This window comes from Eschscholzia californica, unplaced genomic scaffold (assembly GCF_041429995.1).
Source record: "Eschscholzia californica isolate CP2 unplaced genomic scaffold, dmEscCali1.0.p SCAF_6, whole genome shotgun sequence".
NCBI classification, from domain to species: domain Eukaryota; kingdom Viridiplantae; phylum Streptophyta; class Magnoliopsida; order Ranunculales; family Papaveraceae; genus Eschscholzia; species Eschscholzia californica.
In genome coordinates, this window is record NW_028238483.1 from 8990422 (window position 1) to 9012053 (window position 21632).

Below are 21632 nucleotides of genomic sequence, written 5' to 3' on the forward strand. Positions count from 1 at the left end.
ATAGGTTTTTGACCAATTTTAGAATCTTTTGGTATAGTTTGTTAAATTTAGCACTTATTAACATCGCAATTTAGAAATAAAGTTCTTTATTGATTCTCCATAATACTTAGTACAGAGATGATGTTAAAAAACTAGAAAACGATTAATCTAGAATAGTGCCTAAAGTAGACTTCGATCCCTTTCAGCATCCTTAGCAGTCGAGGCTTCTGCTCCCTCTTGGATCTTGTCTTCCTTAGCCAAATACTCAGTTCCCAGCTGCGCCTGTACATTCACAATGAAAGGGCAATTTTAGGTATCATATACCAAGGTTTGGGAATTTTTCAGTATTTGATAAGTTAACTGTTTATACCTGAATTGGAAGCCACTGTTCCATTCTTTTTGTCCTCCAAGAACTTAGGGCAGTTTCTTTTCCAGTGGCCTATGCCACTGCAGTAGAAACATCTTGACGTAGATTGAATACCTTTGTTTTGAGGTTTAGCAATACGTTTGCCTTTTCCTTTTAACGCGGGTTTCTTCTTCTGCCTCATCGCATATTCCATCTTAAATAGATTGAACCCTTCATGAAGTGAAAAGAGGATCATGTCATTAGCCGCCGATTGGCTAACAGGAGAACCCAGCTCTTCTAGTTTAGCAAAGAGTTCTATCATTTGCCGAACATGAGGACCTACTGGTTTTCCTTTCTCGAGGCGCAGACGCAATAATTTACTGGTTGTATCAAACCTCTCCACTCTCGCTTTGCTTCGGATTGAATCCTCAGTTTTCGGAGTGATGGAGGGGACTTCCATGTTCAGAGGTTTCTCGTTAAGAGTAGCCTCCATGGTTGATAACAATCGAGAAGTCATTGATTCTGGTTCTGCCCTCTTTTGATCATCCTCTTGATGCTCTATTTCCTTAGCAGTCAAAAAATCCAAAATTGGATAGTCTGAGACATTTAGCTTGTTTTTAAACTCTCCATCCAATATTTGAAGTATTTCCCGATTCCTTCCTTCATGGATGTTTTCGTTTAACACCTTCCTTAGGTATGTTCCAAGGTCGAACTTGTTTCCTTGTGTCATCTTTAAAACTACATAAAGTAATGGCAAAGTTTTAAAACTCGTTATCGTTTTTGAAAAACATTAGTTTTCCCACATTATTCAATATAAAATCGTCCCCGATTGAATAAGTGATTCCAAGACCCCAGTTCTTCAAAGTAAAGCGGACGAAGGCCCTACCCTTTGACTCCGTCGTTCCGGGTGAGCGAACTACTTCACTGATCATACCTTATGACTCTTGGTTGATAGATTTCATTAATGAATGACTAATCTATCCTTTTGCCTCGAGTATCCAAGACTCTCTTGCTGATCTCGTTGAGTAGAACCATTTAGACGTGTAGGCCTCTTCTATAGACCTACCCGCATTGTCCCAAGGTAGAGGAGGTACTCTGCGAAGGCCGACCCACCTTCCTCGAACAAGGGCGCAACGAGTGTCTTAATCTGGATAGGCGATTACTCAAGATTACTTTTGGGGACTTTTACGCTAGTCTGGCGTTTGTTATAGTGAACTATTTAGCCTAACTAACATCCACGACATAAAGCGTAAATAAGTAAGTAAATGCGCGCGAGAAAGTAAATCAAGCAGACATGGATCCTAGTATGGCCCCTAACCTAGAAGATCTAATCACCCTTGGTTTTCTTCTTGTTTCGCCTTTTGGTTCGTCTTAGATCGCCATCTTTGAACCTCCATTGATTTCTCCCACTCGCCTTTGGATTTCATCCTCGAGTTTCTTCAATGGACTCATAGACCCTAAACTCTAATTACAAGACTCTAACGATTCGCAGATCGTATAAACTTGAAATTAAAATTAATTACAAAGCATGCACCCATCCGTGCTTAAAACAAGAATAAAGAAATAAATCTATGGCCATACTAGTTTCCCGCATTCACATCACATGCAATCATATAATATATCAAGGCTAAGAATTATATATGCATGATTATCTTGGGAGATACTTTTGTTGACATCACATGTCACATTACGGACCTTAAGTCTAAATTCGAAGAATTCTACTAATGGTGTTTTCCGGTTTTATCTTTTATGATTTCTAAACTCATCTTTAAGAAAAACTCCGTTTTGGGCTCGAGAAAGCACGGGTCAATTTCGGAAAAAATATTGGTTCGATTCTTAATGATTTCATAAATCAATTTAAAGAGAAATCCGTTTTGGGCTATTGGATGGCCCGGATTGATTTTGGAATTATTTGGTTGGAATCGGAAAAAAAATTTTGGCAAAAACTCCCACTCGAATGATGGTCCCTTTTCGTGGTCCGAAAAGCCTCGAAAAAGCCCGGGACAAGTCCTAGACAAGTCCCGGCCCAAGCCCAAAAAGGGCTCGGACAAGGTTCGGACATAGCACGGCCCATAGGGCCGGCATGTCCTGGCCGAGGCCTATCAAGGCCTGGTCTCGTCCTGGCCGGAGCCAGGACGCTAGTCCATGTACCAGACGCGTCCTAGACGTGTCTGGTACTGGACCGGACCAGCACTAGGTGTCTCGGACTAGTCCGAGACACCCAGAACCTCCCAGACGCGTCTCCAAGACGCGTCTGGTCGAGTGCTCTGGACGCGTCCTAGACGCGTCCAGGAAGCTCCTTCGCAGCTGCTGGTCGCGTCTTAGACGCGACCTGGACGCGTCTTCAAGACGCGTCCTTAGTAGCTGCTCTAGACGCGTCTCAAAGACGCGTCCAGAAGCTTCTGTCGCAGCTGCTGGTCGCATCTTCAAGACGCGTCTCAGCAGCTGCTCTGGACGCGTCCAGAGGACGCATCCAGGAGCTTCTGGTCCGGCCAGGAAGCTTCCTGGCCGGACACTAGGGTTTTTCAAAACCCTAGTTTCCAAAAAGAAAATTTTTTTTTTTTTTTCTTATACAACTCTAAGTTGCTATTTTCCAATTTTAAAACTTTTCTTAAATTTTTGAAATTCCTTTTAGAACACTTCTAAATATTTTTTAAAACTTTTAGAAACTTTAAAATTTTTCCAAATTTGTTTTGAGAGCTTCCTAAAGTCAAAACTACTCTTTTTAGAACACTTCTAAAATTCTAAAATTCCAAAATTTTGTTTTTCAAAAGTTTCCAAAACTTAATTTAATCAAACCAATTTTGGATCAAAATCTAGGTTTTTGAAATTTTTCAAAGAACAATTTTGAAATCAATTTTGAAAAATCTTTGAATCCAATTCAAAATTAATCAAATTTTATGTTTTAAAATCTTTTTAAACATAACTATCAATTTAATCAAGCATGGATTAGTTTGAAATTCAATCAAATTGAGACTTTTAAAACACTTTTAATCATCAATGTGATTCTCAATTTGAAAATTTATTGAATCCTATCAAATTATGAGTTAAAAATACCTTTTAATATACTTTTATAAACTCAATTTTCAAACTATCAAGCATATAAATTAGTTCGATTCTTAGCAAAAACTAGTTAATAGCAAGAGGCTCTGACGCCACTGTAGGGATTTACACCCTTCTACTAGTGTTTATAGCGGAAATATGACATCTAATGTCTACACTAGTATTCCCAGGATCACATGCAAAACTAGTAATTAATCTAATGGAGATAGTAGATTACCTTAATCGTTTTTCCCTCGAACTAGTCGAATTGATTGAAGAAGACCAAGAGCTTCAAGTGTAGCTCCTCTACTTGGGACACGAGCAATCAATTTGATCTCCCACCTTGTTGTATAGCTAGCACACCAATGGTGGTTGGAAAAGAAGAACACCTTCTTCTTTGACTAGATTGATAGTAATGGGAATTAGCTCACTTTCTCCTCTCTACTTGATGTGGTAGAGTAAGAAAGCTTAGAGAGAAATTCCACACCTTATTCTCTGCCCTAAGAGTGTTTATATAGAACCCTAATAAGAATCCACCTCCTTTTAGGTTTCCTAAAACACCCTTTAGAATAAGATTTAGGGAAATAGTCGAAAATAGCAACTATTGGTATTTTCTCAATTCCCTAAGGAGGAGGTGTCCAAACACCACGAAAATTGGCAGATATAATTTTTATTATATCAGCAACTAACCCTCCAAAATTCAGCCCAATCCGAGTCCTAGAAGTACCCGAACCGGTCTAGGCCCAAAAACCCTGTTTTTGGCCCTTTTGTACTATCTTTGCCTAATTCCTTTTTAGGCCTATGAGATATGTTTATGGGACACTCCCATGATTATATCTCACTCCCACTAGTCATATCCTAGATCAATTTGTCACTCTTATGTGTAACCCGTTGTAGGATCCGATCGAAGTTAGCCGCGAATTACTTCGTAATTCGACGATCGTAGTTGGTCTCTAGCTACAACTCTACGATCCCTAAATCAATCGGACTTGATGATCTTCCACATCAATTGTCCTATCCGACAAATTGTTCGCATTGTCACCTTGGTCGAAGGACATCTCCTTCAACTCCTTCAGATCCTTCCCTGACCACACAAACACTATATCCCCGATGATCGTCTCAAACTACGAACAAACAAAAAGAAGTTCAGACCATTGGTAGAACTGATATTCATAAAAGATAATGGTGTGTGTGTTTTTTTCTAGTTTCATACCTGAAACTCAATTGTAGATCTAAATCGACTCAAAAGGACTAAATTAAGAGCCCCTTGTGTACGATAACCTGAATCAAACTTTAACAATAAAAGACGGACACCCACAAAGACGTACAACATTATCTTCTATGGAATGAATGTTCTAACCCCTTGGGGGCACTGGTGTTTGTCATTAATGGTCTTCCCAGTTACCTTGCACTCATTGCAAGAATGTTGCATCCGATGGATCGTAAAGGGGCCTAGGTGTTTGATTGATACCGTCGTTAAGTCATCAAATTTAGACCTTATCTGAAACACAATAAAATTAAACATGAAACACAGACTTGGAATACTTTCTACCAACCCAAACTTCAAACTTTAAATCTTAAACACAGAAACATGACATGAACAAAATGATTCAGAATAACACTATTGGCAAAAACAAATCAATAAAGAAAGAGAGAGATTAATAGTATTATTAAAGGAAATAACTGAGTTTCAAAAAAAAAACCTTCGCATCACCTCCATATTGTGGATTGTGACGAATGTTGGGTTATGGTGGTGTCTACTAATGTCGTTTAGCGGAATCTCAGACATCTCATATCTAACATTAGTATGGTCCCTGGATCATCATGCATAAACTAATGATTAGCTAAGAGTTAGAGATTACCTTGATCGTTAGTTTTCCCTCGAACCTTTCCAATCGCTTTGAGAAATCCAAGAGCTCCAATTGTAGCTCCTGTACTTGGGACACCGAATGGTCAACTTAATCTCCCACCTTGTGAACTCTAATGGTAGTTTGATAATAAGAAGAACGACTTCTTCTTAATTTGACTAGTTGATAGCTTTTGGGAATTAGCTCACTTTCTCTTCTCTACTTGATGTTGTAGAGTAAGAAAGATCTTAGAGAAATTCCACACCTTATTCACTGCCCTAAGAGTCATTATATAGAACCCTAATAAGAGTCCACCTCTAATTTGGTTTCCTAAAAGACCATTTGGAATAAGATTACGGAAATAGTCGAAAATAGCAATTAGTTGATATTTTCTCAATTCCTTAAGGAGGGGACGTCCAAACCTAGCCAAAATTGACAGATTTGATCTTTCCTATTAAGGAAGCGACCCCCCGATTTTCAGCCCAATCTGAGCCCAAAAAGTCCCTTTGTGACTCTAGGCCTAAAACCCCTTTTTCGAGCCTTTTTGCTATCTTTGCCTAAACTTGTTTTAGGCCTATGAGACATATTTATGGGACTCTCCCATGAATATATATCTCACTCCCACTAGTCATATCATCCGACTAAATACCCATTCTTATGTGTATACCGTTGTAGGATCCGGTCGAAGTTAGCCGCGAATTACGAAATTCGACGATCGTAGTTGGTTTCTAGCTGAACACTAGTACCCCTAAATCAACCGGACTTGATGATCTTCTTCATCAATTGTCCTATCCAAAAAATTGCTCGCATTGCATCTTTGGTCGAAGGACATTTCCTTCAACGAACACCCCGCTTTTAGTTTGTAGTCCAATCTGCATAAAATTGTCATGAAATTATGTATATAGCCTTACAACTAAAGATTGTAAAGATTGGTTAATTACAATTGTTATAAGCCTATACTACCCTTTCATCCAAGTGGGAGTCAACCTATTTAAAAGGAAAAATTATATTTGTGAGGTATAAACAAAACTGTGAAAGACAATTATACTAAAACATATATTGTACCTTTCCGTATAGTGAGAGGTTTGAAAGTAAGGAGTAACTAAAAAGGCCATAAACTTTAGCTTCCTTTAGCTCTAGTTCATGTTGAGAGATCTATTGTGAAAAGAATAACATAGGTAATAAGAGACGATAAATGTTTAATCATTTGTATGTTAATGTAACTACTTAACGTACAAAAGAATCTATATAGGGACATGTAGTTTATGGGAAAAGTTTCAAAATAAACTATGCAACAAAAAATCTGAGCTTGTAAGTCGTATTAAAATCTTAGCTCAAGATCTAAGTTAGGACATAATTTTAGGATAATTGGTTTTGTGTATTGTTTCTTCATTTCCTAGTCGATAAATGGAGTTCACTAATCGCACTGTTTTCCCTTATAAACTTCTCTTATTGATATCTGATCGGTAGTTGTTGTAGTTTTGATAGAATCCTAATCATAAGAAAATATAAACCATAAGTTTGTCTAATTAAGAAAAAGTCACTGATTTTTGTTGAATAAAACTCCCATTTGAATAAGAATTTGAAACTCGAAAGTCAAACTAGAATATCAGCGAGTGCTATAATTTCTGCTCTTAAATAAACTATAAGTAAAAAAATATGTTTATCCTAGAATGTAGATTCACCTTTTCCTTTCTCAAGTGAAAAAACAAAACTAACCCTAAACACATTACTCTTCTTTTCCTCATTTGAATACCATATATATCTTTCAAGGCACAACCAAAATTAAGAAAATGAATTATACTAAAACATATATAATATGTTGTACCTTCCAGTATAGTGAGAGGTTTTGAAATAAGGAGTAACTAAAAAGGCCATAGTACTTTCTCTTCCTTTAACTCGCGGTCATTTTAAGAGATCTATTGTGAAAGAATAATTAACATAGGTAATAAGAGACGATGAATGTTCAACCATCTATATGTTAATATAACTACTTAACATGCAAAAGAATCTATATAGGGACCTGTAATTTATGGGAAAAGTTTCGAACTCAACTATGCAACAATAAGTCTGAGCTTTTAAGTCGTGTTAAAATCTTAGCTTAAGATTTAAGTTAGGACATAATTTGAGGATAATTGGTTCTTTGTATTGTTGCAGCATTTCCTACTCCACTAAATGGGTTTCAGTAATTGCACTGTTTTCCCTTATAAGTTTCTCTTATTACTATCTGATAGGTAATTGTTGCAGTTTTGATGGAAACCCAAATATAAGAATATATTAACCATAAGTTTGTCCAATTAAGAAAAAGTCACTGAATTTTGTTGAATAAAACTTTCATTTTAGTAAGAGTTTGAAGCTCGAAAGTGAAGCTAGAATACCAGTGAATGCTATAATTTCTGCCCTTAAATAAGATATAAGTAAAAAAAAATAGTGTTTATTCTTGTATCAATATTAAGCATAACCCTTGCCTCCGGCACGGTGAAAGTCCCACTTATAGGTGATCATATATATATATATATATATATATATTTTAAATATAACATATATATATATATATATATATATATATATATTTTGGTGAAGCAATACTTCCCATCTTTTCCAGTTTAGCTTCCACAAAAAAAAATTAGTGAACATATGAGAATCATATAATATGGAGATGCATAAATTAATTATCGTTTAATACGAAGATGTATAGTTTGAGGATTGAAAGCGATGTGTAGAGATATTTTTGAAGATAACAATTTGAAGAAAATTGTGTGGTATGCAATTAAACACTTAATTTTGTGTCCCAGACACATTTCTTGAGAGTAAGACAGACAATACATGCTTAATAATTAGGAAAAATATAACCGGAATAATTTTATTGTAAGTAAAAATAAAAGCCACATCCACCTTAGTATATGAAAGCCACATCCACCTTAGGACATGTGCCCGGGTTGTTCTTATCTAAAATTGGTTATAGTAGAAGGGACTTACGGTAACTTAGATAAGCGCTTATAAAAAAGTGAATATAATTATGTATTTCGTATATAAGTGATGAGACATGAAAATGTCCCAACTGGATCTCCTAACTAAGACTAGTTAGTCCATTTCGAACAGTTACTCTGATGAATCACTTGTTTCTCTTAACCTGGTGTCTTTTATGGAATTGAGCGCGGAAAATATATAAAAACGAGAGAAGGACACACAAAAGGGAATTTTGGTCATTTAGAGGTGCGAGTATTCTAGTAATTTTGACCGATATCAAAGCTTGAGTCAAAGCGGAAGTCAAATCGGAGTCCGAATGAGCGAAATAGACCAGGTCAAAGCTTGAGTCAAAATCAGTTTACCAAATATCAACATATATCGGTTAGTGACACGTGGCGCACAAGAGGGAAGTAGATGAATGGCACAAATGACGAGTGGTACATTGTTGGGCACCGTGGGACGGCACTCGGGATTTTTGTTCTGCTTTTGCTCTTGTGTAACCCGAGCCAAGCTATTACCATGGTCCACAAAGATCTGACGGACAAACCACGAGAGGGCCAATCTGACGCTTTCCCTTCTTAGACACGTGATTACTCCAATACTCCCTGTTACAACGAATAACCCCCAAGAGTCTCTCCAACAACCACACAGGATTAGTTTCCCCAAGTTTTGGAAGTTATTCTTTCTTTTCTTCTCTGATTTTATTTAGAGAGAGAAAAGAAAGCATTAAAACCGAGAGGGGGAAAGAACAGATATATGGAATTTTAGAGAGATAGAAAGTGATTGAAGATTTTATTTGAGAGAAGATATGATTGATTGGGAGAGGGAGGATCTGACGGCTTTTGGGGTTGCTTCTTCTCCGTTATAAAGATAACAGAGAACAGAGAACAGAGAAAAAGGATATCATCCTTCACGGCCAAAAACAGAGAGCACCATTAGTCATGGTGGTTCCTCATCATCTAATCATTTTATTTTTTTTGTGAGAGAGAAAGAGGGTGATTTGTAGTAATAGAAAGTGAGAAATAGATAGCCTTATTCTTATTCCTCTATCTTTTCTTCTTCGTCTTCTGTATGTGAGAGAAAAAACATAATAAAGAGGGAAAGTTATAGAGAAACAGAGTAGAGAGTAAGAAAGATTTGTAAAGTCTATTTCTTAATATCATAAATATCCTCTCTTTCGGTTGGGTTGGTGTTTGTTGATTTAGATTAAAACAAAAACAGAGAGAGAAATTTTGTTGGAGAAGAAGACCTCGTTTGGTTAAAGAGTGTTGCTGGAAATTTATTTTCCTAGTTGCTAGAAAAGTATTTTCCTATGGGTGCGTTTGGTTGCAGCAAAGGAAAATAACTTTTAGTAAGTTTTTTAATATTTCGAATCAAATATGCTTGTTTTCGTTCAAATTTGAATTTCAATATTAATTTCTTCTCACAATGAACATCTAATCTAGGGTTAGGATGAAGTTATATTTTTTTTTAAGTAAATGATCCTCATCTCACAATGAACATCTTTGATTTGCTTTAATATTGTAAAACTAATTTCTTCATATTAGTTTCATGATAACTCTTTCATTAGTTATACTTATTTTTTGATGTTTCATATTTAGACTAAGTGTCTTTAATGTCTCATGCTTAGGATTTAATGGCCAATAGTTTGAGTATTCTTTGAACAATTATTTTGAAATTAAAAGATTATGTAGGTTTGGTCTGAAAACGTACGAGTTTCCGAGGTTTGGTCGAAAAGTTACCCGCATAAATTATATTTTCGTTGTGATTGGGTAGGTTAGGTTACAAGCTTGCTAAGGTGGATTCCGAAACCTAGGTTTTCTCCTCATAAGTTTCTTCATAAATTATATTTTCGTTGTTTAATTAAGTTTGTTATTTTATTGTCTTTTAACAAAACCCAATTTCGAAGAAAACCGTATTAGTTATAATATTTAGAATAGGTTGACTTAGTCTCTGTGGGTTGACCTCGGTCTTACCGAGATACTACTTGACACCCGTATACTTGCGGGTGGAAACCTTTTAAGGAAACTTTCTAGGCCCATCAATAAGAGAAAAGTCGAATTCTGGAATCAATAAACTCCTTGATGATAAGAGTAAAGAGTTTGAAAGGTGCCTAAATAGCAACATTTAAGCTCAGGTAGAAGTACCCACCATATAAATTGAAAGCAATATAATTTATAAATGTTGCATATGACTTAACTATCAGTTGGCGAATAGTGAAACAATTCAATTTTATATGGTACTTAAACATTGTAAGTTATATTTGCATGTAAAAACACAAACTATGTTCATGCATAACAATGTTAAAGTAACATTTCATCATATTTACTGAGATTCTCACTTAGAAATACATGTATGATCTTTTCGTTTTTCTTTCAACACGAAAATTATTACATGTTTGAGTGAAAGAAGAAGAAAAACAAAAGTATAACCAGAGTTATTACAGGTTGTAGTTAAGATTAAAATTTGTACTCGTATTACTGAAGCGTGGAAGAAGAATAAGAAGAAAAGAGAAAGTATAACCAGAATTAGAACATGTTGCAATCACAAATAAAATTTGTACTAATATTACTGAAATGAAGAACTCGAATCAAGTAAGATGCGATAGTCGTTCAAACCTGGCTATTGCAATTTAGGTATATCTTATAGGGAGATTTTATAGGGCCCCCTCGTTTTTGTTAAAAGGCCCCCTGTCAATGATAATTTACCAAGTAAAATGGTTCATGGGGAGGCCTTTTAACAAAATTGGGGAGGCCTTATAAAACTTCCCTATCTTATATGTACACACATAGTTGTTAGCTAGCCTAGATCGACATTCGTATAAGATTCATCTCATATAACATTTGTATAAGATTAAAAAATACAACATATAATAACCAATCAACGAAGAAATATATGGTACCAGAATAACACTGTGTTCCTATCCTTGTATTTATTACATCAATTAAGAGAGTTTCGCTCAATCTTAGCTCCAATATTAGAATAAATTTAGTTGTTACGTTAAATCGACTATTTCTTTCTAAAGTGCTAAAAATCCACCCTATATATGCTGAAACATAAACAATGTTGAATAATGGAGCAGGAACACTTACATAGGTCAATTAACAATCCAATGAACTAAGTTGGGTGCGGTATAGTTGATAATGAATCAGGTTTTTATAGAGAAGTAGAACAGTCTAAAGTCCAAAACCAATCCATTGATGAACATTAAATTTTAAAGAGGTTGAATGAAAAAATTTAGTGGTAGAAAGAGGGGTTTCTAGGGGATGGAATTTGAATGATGCAGGGCATTGGGGAGAATAACTCAAAGAAATGATGAACAGTCATGGAGAATTTGATATAAGAGACCCTATTAAGTAAATGAAAATTAGACCTTTCTGGATACCAAAGGTTTGAATGATGCAGTTAATGAGAGTAACTCAAAGGAATGATGAACAATCATAGAGTTATCAATCCCGTTGACAATTATTCTCCTTTTTTTTGTCCTAATCAGCTTGTCCTAGTCACAACTAAGTTGTTCCAAAGGATGAATCGGATATGTACAGTTCCAATAAGATTTCATTCTTGAATCAAAATTCATTTTTTTGATTTATTTCATCTATTCCATGATCGGAACAGGGGGGATGCGCGTTACACCACGATTTTGAATCAGAAGAGAGATTTCCAGAAATGGCAGATCTATTCACTCTATCAATAACCGCGCCAGATCTGGTGTATTATAAGGGATTTTCCTTTTCTACTGATTCCTACAGATTGAATTAAAAAAATAGACTCAAACCATTATACTTGCGGGTTTTATTACCTGATGCCCGTATACTTACGGGCAATGTTTGAAAAAGCGAAAGCGAGGCGCGCTTCGCTTCGATCCGCAGCCTCACCGAATCGAGTTGGACGCTTTTTACAGCAAAAACAATGCGTCCGCTTCCTTAGCTCGAAGCGTACGAGTCGAGGCGGTATGCATCAAAGCGTACAAAGCGTACGCTTCATATAACTGGTGTGTATTTAGAATTTTCTGATAAAATAGAGGGATTGTTAGGGCTTTTTTTCCCCTCGTTCTCTCTCTACGAACTGAAGAAACTCCTCCAGCAGCAGCCAACAGCGTGGGTTTCAAAGGCCGTCAAGTTATGAGTTGAGTACTTGGATACTCAAAGAAGAGGTTAAAACTACGACCAATATGGTTGCTGAGATTAAGAAGACGTGGCCAGCTACCGGTGTTACCATAACGTCTGATGGTTGGACAGACATTAGGGGTAGGCAATTGCTTAATTTTTTGGTTAATTCTCCAGAAGGAACTGTCTTCTTGAGAAGCGTTGATGCATCTAATGTAGTTAAAGATGCTGATACGATAATGAAGCTTTTAGACGAGATTGTTGAGGAGGTGGGAGAAGAAAATGTTGTCCAAGCCGTAACTGACAATGCAGTTGCTTATAAAAAGGCGGGAGAGAAACTAATGGAGAAGAGGAAGTGTTTGTATTGGACTCCATGTGCTGCCCATTGTATTGACTTGATGCTTGAGAAGATCTACAAATTACCTCAACTTGCAAATGCTTATCGAAAAGCGAAACAGGTGAGTAATTTCATATATAATCATGGTTGGGTGCTCGCTTTGATGAGGGATTTCACAAAGAGAGAGTTGATTCGGCCGGCCGCAACACGATTTGCAATAGCAAATCTAACTCTACAAAGTATGTTACAAAGCAAACGGGGTTTAGAGGCTATGTTTAGTTCCAATAAGTGGAACACTTGTTCATGGGCAAAGAAAGATGATGGGAAAGCTATAAAGAAAATAATTTTGAGAGATAACAATTTTTGGCAAAGTTTGGTGTATTCGTTGAAAGCTACAAAACCTTTAGTTGGTGTTCTCAGACTTGTTGATTCAGAAGATAAGCCGTTTATGGGATATTTATATGGAGCAATGGACAAGGCTAAGGAAGAAATTGCAACAAATTTTGGCAATGATCTCTCGAAGTACAAAGAAATATGGGATATTATAGATGAAAAGTGGGACTTCCAAATGCATCGAGATCTTCATGCTGCAGCATATTACTTGAACCCTCAATTTCGATATGAGCCTAATTTCTCGAGACATTTAGAAGTCTCAAACGGACTTTATAATTGTATGGACAAACTAATTCCAAATAAAGATGAAAGAAGTGAGGCACATGTAGAACTTGACAAATATGTAGCAAGAGAAGGATTATTTGGTCGTCCAGAGGCAGAGGCAACTAGGCTGAGGAGAACACCTGGTAATGTCCATATCTTATATTGCTTGTCTTTACACTAAATTGTAGTTTATGTTTATTAAACTACTTCATAATTGTCTTTTGGTAGCACGTTGGTGGGCAGCTTATAGCGTGGAGACACCGATATTGATGAAGTTTGCCGTTAGAATATTAAGTTTGACAAGTACCTCGTCCGCATGCTAAAGAAATTGGTCAACCTTTAATCAGGTAAAATGCCATATAATACTTCAGTTAAGCTAAATTCAAATTACTAGACATTCACAAGAATCGTATAATTAATAATTGGCATGGGATTCAATGGAATTTGTAGATTCATAGAAAGAAGAGAAACAGATTGGGTACAACAAAGTTAAATGCTTTAGCTTTCGTCATGTACAACAAGAGACTAAGGGCCAAACAATTAAGAAAGAGAAATCGAAAAGAAGAAGATGCGTTAGTTGTTGATGAGATATATAGTGAGGATGAATGGCTTGTCCATGAAAATGAGGATACTAGTATTATTACTAGTAATTGGGAGAAAAATCTTGATGAGTTGGATATCAATAATCTTCAAAAGGCGATTGGAGAATCCTCTGAAGAAATGCCACAAGTAATAGAGAAAAGAAAGGAACCCAGCCAACCCATTAGAAAGAAGGGAGGATCGAGTAAAAAGGGAAGAAAAGATGGAGGTAATTATATAACTTAGAAATAGTATCTCAGTTGTTATTATTGAGTTTTTTTATTTTTAGTTCATGTTTTTTATTCTTTGAAATGGGAAAAAAGAACGGAAAAGCACCCATGGAGTTGGTAGATGAGGAAGAAGATGAGTGGGGAGATTTCTTGTCTGATGAAGAAAATGATCAAGTTGTTAGAAGCAACGAAGATGGTGATGGAACTAGTGATGACGAAGATGAAAACATCCTTGGATGATGGTCTCGTTAGGAGTTGATGCATTACATTGAATTTTGAAAAGAAAAACTCTTTTGTTTTTTTTTGAGATGTTGGACAACATGACTTTATTTTCGTTTTTTGGTTTGCTTAAGTGGTATGAGCTACGAGTTTATGACGATGAAACTCTTGTTTTTTGTTTATGAAGCCCTTGAGACTTTATATAATGGTAAATTGGTAGTAAAATTATGTCATGTTATGTTTCTACACTCTTTGAAGTTATTTTTCTATACATATATAAAACTACGTATTTTACGCATCGAGGCATACGCTTCGAAGCACCGCTTCGCTTTTTGAGGGTCCACCGCTTCAAGGCTTAAAAACGTATTTTCGAACATTGCTTACGGGTGTACCCTCTTTCGATCCACCATCATTCATATAAGTTATCAAATGTGTTTTTTCATGAATTAAAATATTTAATTGAAAGAGTACAAAATTAAAAGCAATAATGGACAATTTCAATTTGAATGAGACTTGAACCTATAATTGAACGAGCTCTCAATAAAGTGGATCCGCCACTGTTGGCATATATTTACTTCGATCTCTAATATAGTGTAAAGATTCTAAAAACAAACACAAATCTATTATATAAAATGCAAAGTTTTTTGCTGACTGGGACAAACCCATGATAAATCATGACCATCTGTTGTGTTTTTCCACAAATCTTGGTCACACGATCTATTACTTACCCTAAAAAAGATATTTTTATTCACCCACCAAATGGGAGAAGGTAAATGAAACCTTCAATCTGCCTTCATGCAATGCTTAATGAAACGCTTGATCTGCCTTAGTGCGATGTATCCTTCTCTTTGCGCCAGTTAAAGGCTCTTCGTTTCTTCTCCCGTTACAAAATTTATGGCAATTACTACCCCAGATCAGGGTTTAGGGTTAAGATACTCTTCATCTATTCGTCAAAACATAAAGGTATAATCTGTTCTAAGGCAGAAATCTATGGGTGTAAAACACCTTCATCATTACAATCTATTCTTGAGGTTAGCATCGATCGTAAAAAAAAAAATCTTCCTATTTCCTTGTGATGAAGGTAGTGGAGGGAAAGAAGGAATATTACGGGAGAGCATCAGTTGGTCATTCATAGGTGAGACGAAAATCCACAATTAAAACCCTATTGATTTTTTCTTCTTAAACTGATAAATGCTTCATAATCTGATTTGCAGGAAGTTTTGTATTCTCAATATCATGTAGAGCAAAGAAGAAAATCAGTCTACTTCCACCCAAAGGTACACCTCTTTCATCTACCTCGCTCTCTCCATTTTAATCTATGAATGTAGTTATGATTTTTTATTCTCTTTGTTTCAAGCTATTTGTTCCATATAGATTGTTTAATGGAGTTCATTGATCAAACTACATCATTGAAGATTTAAAATTTGAAGCTGCACAAAACGTGTTCGATAAAATTCCTCAATGTTTTAACTACATCATTTCAGACTTGGTTGTATTAAAACTTATTTGGTCCATTTTCTACAATGAATAAACGATTTGTTTCCCTAAATTGTGTGTTTGGAGAAAAAACTTGGATTCTATGAACGTATGTTTATTAAAATAAATGTGGTCGCTTATGCAAATCTAGGTGCCATCCCTGCTCTATTAGTTTTACAGCTTAGAATGACTTTATATAGGAAGGATTTCTGTACGAACATGGAAACAATTATGGGAATGAGATAAATCTGGTCCAGGAGGGTTACATGTGGGGGTATGAGTATACATATTTCTTCGACACAAAGTGATCCATCGAGTAACTGCTAGGTAGCTGATAATTTCATTTCAAGAAATGGAGTTCCCCACCATCCATAGTAATCGAAAAACATCCAGTTCTAGCAATCTGTACTCAATCAACATCACAGTCATCACTTTATTTCTTCTTTCACTAAGTGTTTCTTATTAATAATTACATTTTCTTTCTTTCTTTAAGTTTCTTATTCTTTTTGTTTTACCATTTATTGTTTTTGTACTGAAAGGTAACATCTCTTCTGGTGGAAGACGTAGCAACCCTTCCAGGAGTTCTTGATTTATTTCTCTGTCTTAAGTTCTTAACTTAATTTATGTTTGTTATCAGAACTTTGAAATCAACCGATCACATCTAACGCTGTCCAAGTAGCGAAGCAGACGGATATGCACAATCTGGTTCCGTTAGATTATCATTATATTGTCCCTTTCAATTAAACTCTATACTTGGGGTATGATTTTGAATTTGTTACTCTTCTCTTTTTATCTCAAAGTAGGATGGATTAGTGTCCATCTTTCACGGTCAACTTCAAAGGTAATTTACACTCTCTATCTCTAAATTAGCTTTTGTGTATTAATTTATTAAATGAAGTGCACAAGACTGAAATTAATCAAATTCATAAACAAAGATACAAACAATTGTCTTGGTCATGTGATTGAATCAAAGATTCATTTATAATTATTTATAAATCTTACAAGTTTAAGTTGAGTGGTGTTCTTTCAATCTTACAAGTTTAAGTTGCGTGGAGTTTTGGGATCTCAGTTTGAAGCTTACCTTACTCTTCTCTAATGACGAAATATATGGTGGTTTTTTTTCTCCGACGACGTTTCACATTACGGTAGGTTGGATAAAGAAATTGTTCGGAGCATTGTTTCAAAGTTATGCTCTGGGTAGTAAGAATTGAACTCATTCTTATGTTTAATAAAAATGAATTTATGTGATTATATCTTTAAAATTCATTCGCGATCTCATTTTGTTTCCAGATGTTATTATTTTTGTCTGTATGTTTATCCAGTCCAAACCTCTGGCTGTACGAGTGAAAGTTGACTTTGATTTGATCTCACTTGTGATTTTCTTTTAGGCTCGGAGACGAAGCATTCAAGCAAAAAAGAATAGCAATTTCAGAAATTATAATGTTCTAGGTAGCTTTGCGAGCACGATAAGCGCATGATATATATACATATATATAATTTTCTGAATAGGGTTACGCGTTATTAAAAGTAAAATTTCAATCGCAAATGTCATATATAGGTATATATATCTGTAACTAAATCGATGCATGTACTAATTAAAGTCTATTTCTATTTTGTTTTTTTTGTTGAACAAAGTCTATTTCCATTGGAAATTGAAACTTTTTTTTGATGAATATATTGGAATTGAAACTTAAACCTACAAAAATAAACAAAACTAACCTGACAAAGGTTGACCAATAGAAAACTTAACGCGACGAGAGAAGGTTAATCAAACAAGAAAAAAATGAATAATCATAGGAAATGGAGAAAGAATTACATTACACAAAGCATAAGAATAAAAAGTCTAAACTAAAAAACGTGGACACTTCAATTTCTTCAGTGAGAAACCACGAGAGATAGTGAAGTGATAATTGTCAATATGTAATATAAGTAAGGCAACTCAAATCCGAAAAATTGAATCTGAAGTAAGACCTTAGTTTTTCTTTTTGAAAGAAGAAAGTAGTCTTGAGATTCTTAGTGTAATGTGCAAGAAATTTTACCGTGCCGAAGGCACGGGCTATACCTAGAAACGTATTAAAGAAGGAAAAATATTCTTAAACTTTGAAATAAAATAACTTGATATTTCATTCTAAATACATATTGGTAAATAAAATATAACAATTAATAAAAGTAAGGGATATTTAGCGTTTGGGTCAAAGAAATGTACCGAACTTAGCATTTGGGTCAAGAGTTTGTCCGTTATAAGGCTTGGGTCACAGACTAACTGTTGACTCAGTTGACTAAAGACGACCGTTAACAACCGTTCATTTGTGACTCAAATACTGATGCCGGTACTTTTTCTTTGATCCTAACGCTAATTTTATCTTTTAATCGTTGGAACATGGGCGTTTTAGGGAAATTGGTGAAAGATATGTAGGTTTCAAGGGTGTACACATTTCAATGGAGAACTTGTTAGATTTGAGAACTTGTAAGATGTAGAGGGAAGCCTAATCCTGAGGGCAACTGTATCAAATGGTAAAAAGACAGGTTGTGTCAGGACTCCGACGACCTACAATTGGTAAAAAGACAGGTTGTGTCAGGATATGTCACTCTAATGGATCTACTTCTTAGCATAGGCCCCTTCAATCTATCAAGGAAAGAGTTGTAAGAACTCGTCCGATGAGATCCCGAGAGGGCAACTGTATCAAATGCTCGGGATGAAAATCAAGTCCATGTGATATTTGTGAAAAATATTTTGCAAAGGATATAGAGTTCCACGATAAGAATGACGCATGCCATGAGAATGAAGAGAAAGTGATCTAGGGAATTTGTAGGAAAAATAATGTCATGTTGCGAGACACTGGTATAACAATTTTCGCATAAAAAAGACGCAATGATTTAAGGGTGTGCATTATAAGCGCAGAATAAAGCATGTTCCATCTACGGTCTACATATTGAAATCGATGAATATTTATGTTTTTGAATTATATTGTAGTTTTGGTAGATTGATCAATATACTTTATTTTGGCATTACATTTTACTTATGAGATATTTACTGTTAGAGTCAACAATAAGTATCGGCATTACATTTAGGTCACAGACTAACGATTGTTCACCGTCGTCTCTAGTCAACTGGGTCAACAGTTAGTCTGTGACCTAGGCCCTGTAACGGACAAACTCTTGACCCAAATGCTAATGTCGGTACTTTTCTTTGACCCAAACGCTAAATAACCCTAAAACTAAATAACTTTCCAGAGTGTAAGTAACTAACCCACTAATATAAGAGCACAGATAATAAGCAAGAAGCTACTAATGAATAATAATTATTGTTACAAAAATGACTGAAGCTAATGAAAAAGATGGTGTAACATTGTAGAGTTGGAAGCGAAGGAGGTGTCATTAGACAGAAAGTGTCTTTACAATTACGTTTTAAAAGTTTTGTTATAAAAGTTGTTAAAAGTTTGCCTACGTTTTTAAAGCTTGTTAAGACGGTTTCTCTCTGTAGAATCATGCTTATAAAATGAGAATGATTCTTTGTAATAGAGTGATTTTAAATTTAATATGAAAGTAACTTTTAACACTAACTACATGATAGATGTTTTTCATACTAAGGTATTTCATGGAGTAAGTTCTATGTACTTCGTTTTCATAAATATGGTTTGAAGCTTCTTTATCTATGTTTAAACGTAATAATATTTCTAACTAAATAATGTCAATACCTTTCAACAAAAAAAAAATGTTAATACTAATGTTATGGTAACGGGGAGTAAACCAACAATCGTTTCCTTGATGGAATGTGAACTATAAAGGGTTACTCACTCTCAAACAGAGCCATTTGATATACCAAAATATATATAATATATAAATTTAATTGTTAGACAAAAATATTTAACTACAACTGTAATCAATGTTAACTACCAAGGTCAGTTAAGTCTTTTCCTTTTAGCCCCTGAAACAAATATATAATCAATGTATAGTTAGAGTCTAGAGACAAAGAATAAGAAAACAAAGTTGATATTAAAACAAGGTTGATATTATATTTATGTTGTATTGATGTTTATATATTTATATATTTTTTTTTGAAACCCCGCGAAACCATATTTCATTCATAAGTGATACAATCACAAATTACAGGGTTAAAATGTTATTCCTCTCGGCAAGATACTTGAGAGTTACATAAGTAAATTGCAGAACTTCGAATGTAACGTGCCTCATGTATTGAGAAAAATTGACTAGACACTGACGGCAAGAAGAAAGAAGAAAGAAGAAAGATGAAAAGATCCTAAAGATCAAAGATGAAAAGACCCTAAAGGTCGACAAAATAACTGAAAAAAAAAACTAAAAGAACCACCACTGTCATCGGAAAACCGCCTCCGTCACCTGAAAACCGCCGCCATCACCGGGAAGCATATGTCTTAAATTTCAATTTCAGATTTATCCACAGGGAAGAAATAATGCCCTCTGGATTTCGTTCTTTCGCCTCCTCCAAATACTGTTCTAGTCGAGGAATAGTGTCTAAGACATTTACATCTCGTGAAGGGGTAAGTTTGCAACCCAAGCGAAAGTTATGGTAAACTTCTTTTAGCAGAAGGAGTTTATCCCACTCCATCATAAAAATCCCCTCCTCCTGACTGGACCCGAACACATTTCGATATGAATTACACCAAATGGGAATGATTTCATTGATTGTTCCTTCATTAAGAGTTTCCATTGATTGTTACTTCATTTAGAGTTTCCATTTATATTTATAAATAAATATTTATATTACATTGATAGTTTTATTTATAATTACAGATCACAAAAAAGGAAGAGTAAAATTAAGAAATTTAAAGATATTTATTTTTAAGTTATCATTAAAAATTTTAACAAAAAGAAGAGTAAATATATTTAAATTTATCAATCTACATAAATTATATTTGAAAAAAAATTATATACATATATTTATATTTATATTTATATATCAATATAATTCTATAAATATAATATAAATATAGTTATATTTAATATCATATTGAATTTATATATTGCCCAAAAATAAATGTAATAAATATAACTATATAAAAGATACCCGATTTTACCTTGAATTTTGGGTGATTAAAGTTATTGTAAACTTCTTTCTTTCACCTCCTCCAAATACTGTTTTAGTCGAGGAACAATGTCTTTGACATTTACATCTCCTGAAGGGTTATATTTGCAACCCCAATTGAAAATATCGTAAACTTCTTCTAGCAAGGAGTTGATCTCGCTCCATCATAATAATCCCCTCCTCCTGACTGGACCCGAACACATTTCGACATAAATTACACCAAATAGGAATAATTCCATTAATTGTTCCTTCATTAAGAGTTTCCATAGATTGTTCCTTCATTTAAAGTTTCCATTGATATTTATACATAATTATTTATAGTACATATATAGTTTTATTTATAATTAAAGATCACAAAAGAGGAAGAGTAAAATTAAGAAATTTTAAAGATATTCATTTTTAAGTTATCATTAAAAAATTTTAACAAAAAGAAGAGAAATATATTTAAATTTATCAATCTACATAAATTATATTTGAAAAAAAATTATATACATATATTTGTATTTATATATCAATATAATTCTATAAATATAATATAAATATAGTTATATTTAATATCATATTGAATTTATATATTGCCCAAAAATAAATGTTATAAATATAACTATATAAAAGATACCCATTTTACCGTGAATTTTGCATGATTAAAGAGTAGTTTTACTTTTAAAATCCTACCCTTATATATAAATATAATTATATATTGCTCAAAAATAAATGTTATAAATATAATTATGTATAAATGTGATAAATATATTTATAAATAAAATTTATAAATA

At 34.4% G+C, this 21632-nt stretch overlaps 2 protein-coding genes across 3 annotated transcripts in view; one reads left to right on the forward strand and one right to left on the reverse strand.

The window, feature by feature from the left end:
* Positions 1–21632, reverse strand: part of LOC147531596 (uncharacterized) — an 88281-nt gene that overhangs the window by 62055 nt on the left and 4594 nt on the right. The window lies entirely within an intron of this gene.
* Positions 12359–14112, forward strand: LOC147531599 (uncharacterized). The gene is made up of 3 exons (XM_086649758.1): positions 12359–13430; positions 13516–13601; positions 13738–14112. Exons 1-3 carry the CDS (start codon positions 12359–12361, stop codon positions 14110–14112), a joined length of 1533 nt encoding a protein of 510 aa, XP_086505884.1.

Coding starts and splice junctions, on each gene's coding strand:
- LOC147531599 (XM_086649758.1), top strand. CDS start 12,359: ATGGTTGCTGAGATTAAGAAGACGTGGCCAGCTACCGGTGTTACCATA. Junction 13,431..13,515: donor TAGGCTGAGGAGAACACCTG/GTAATGTCCATA, acceptor GTCTTTTGGTAG/CACGTTGGTGGGCAGCTTAT. Junction 13,602..13,737: donor GTTTGACAAGTACCTCGTCC/GCATGCTAAAGA, acceptor TGGAATTTGTAG/ATTCATAGAAAGAAGAGAAA.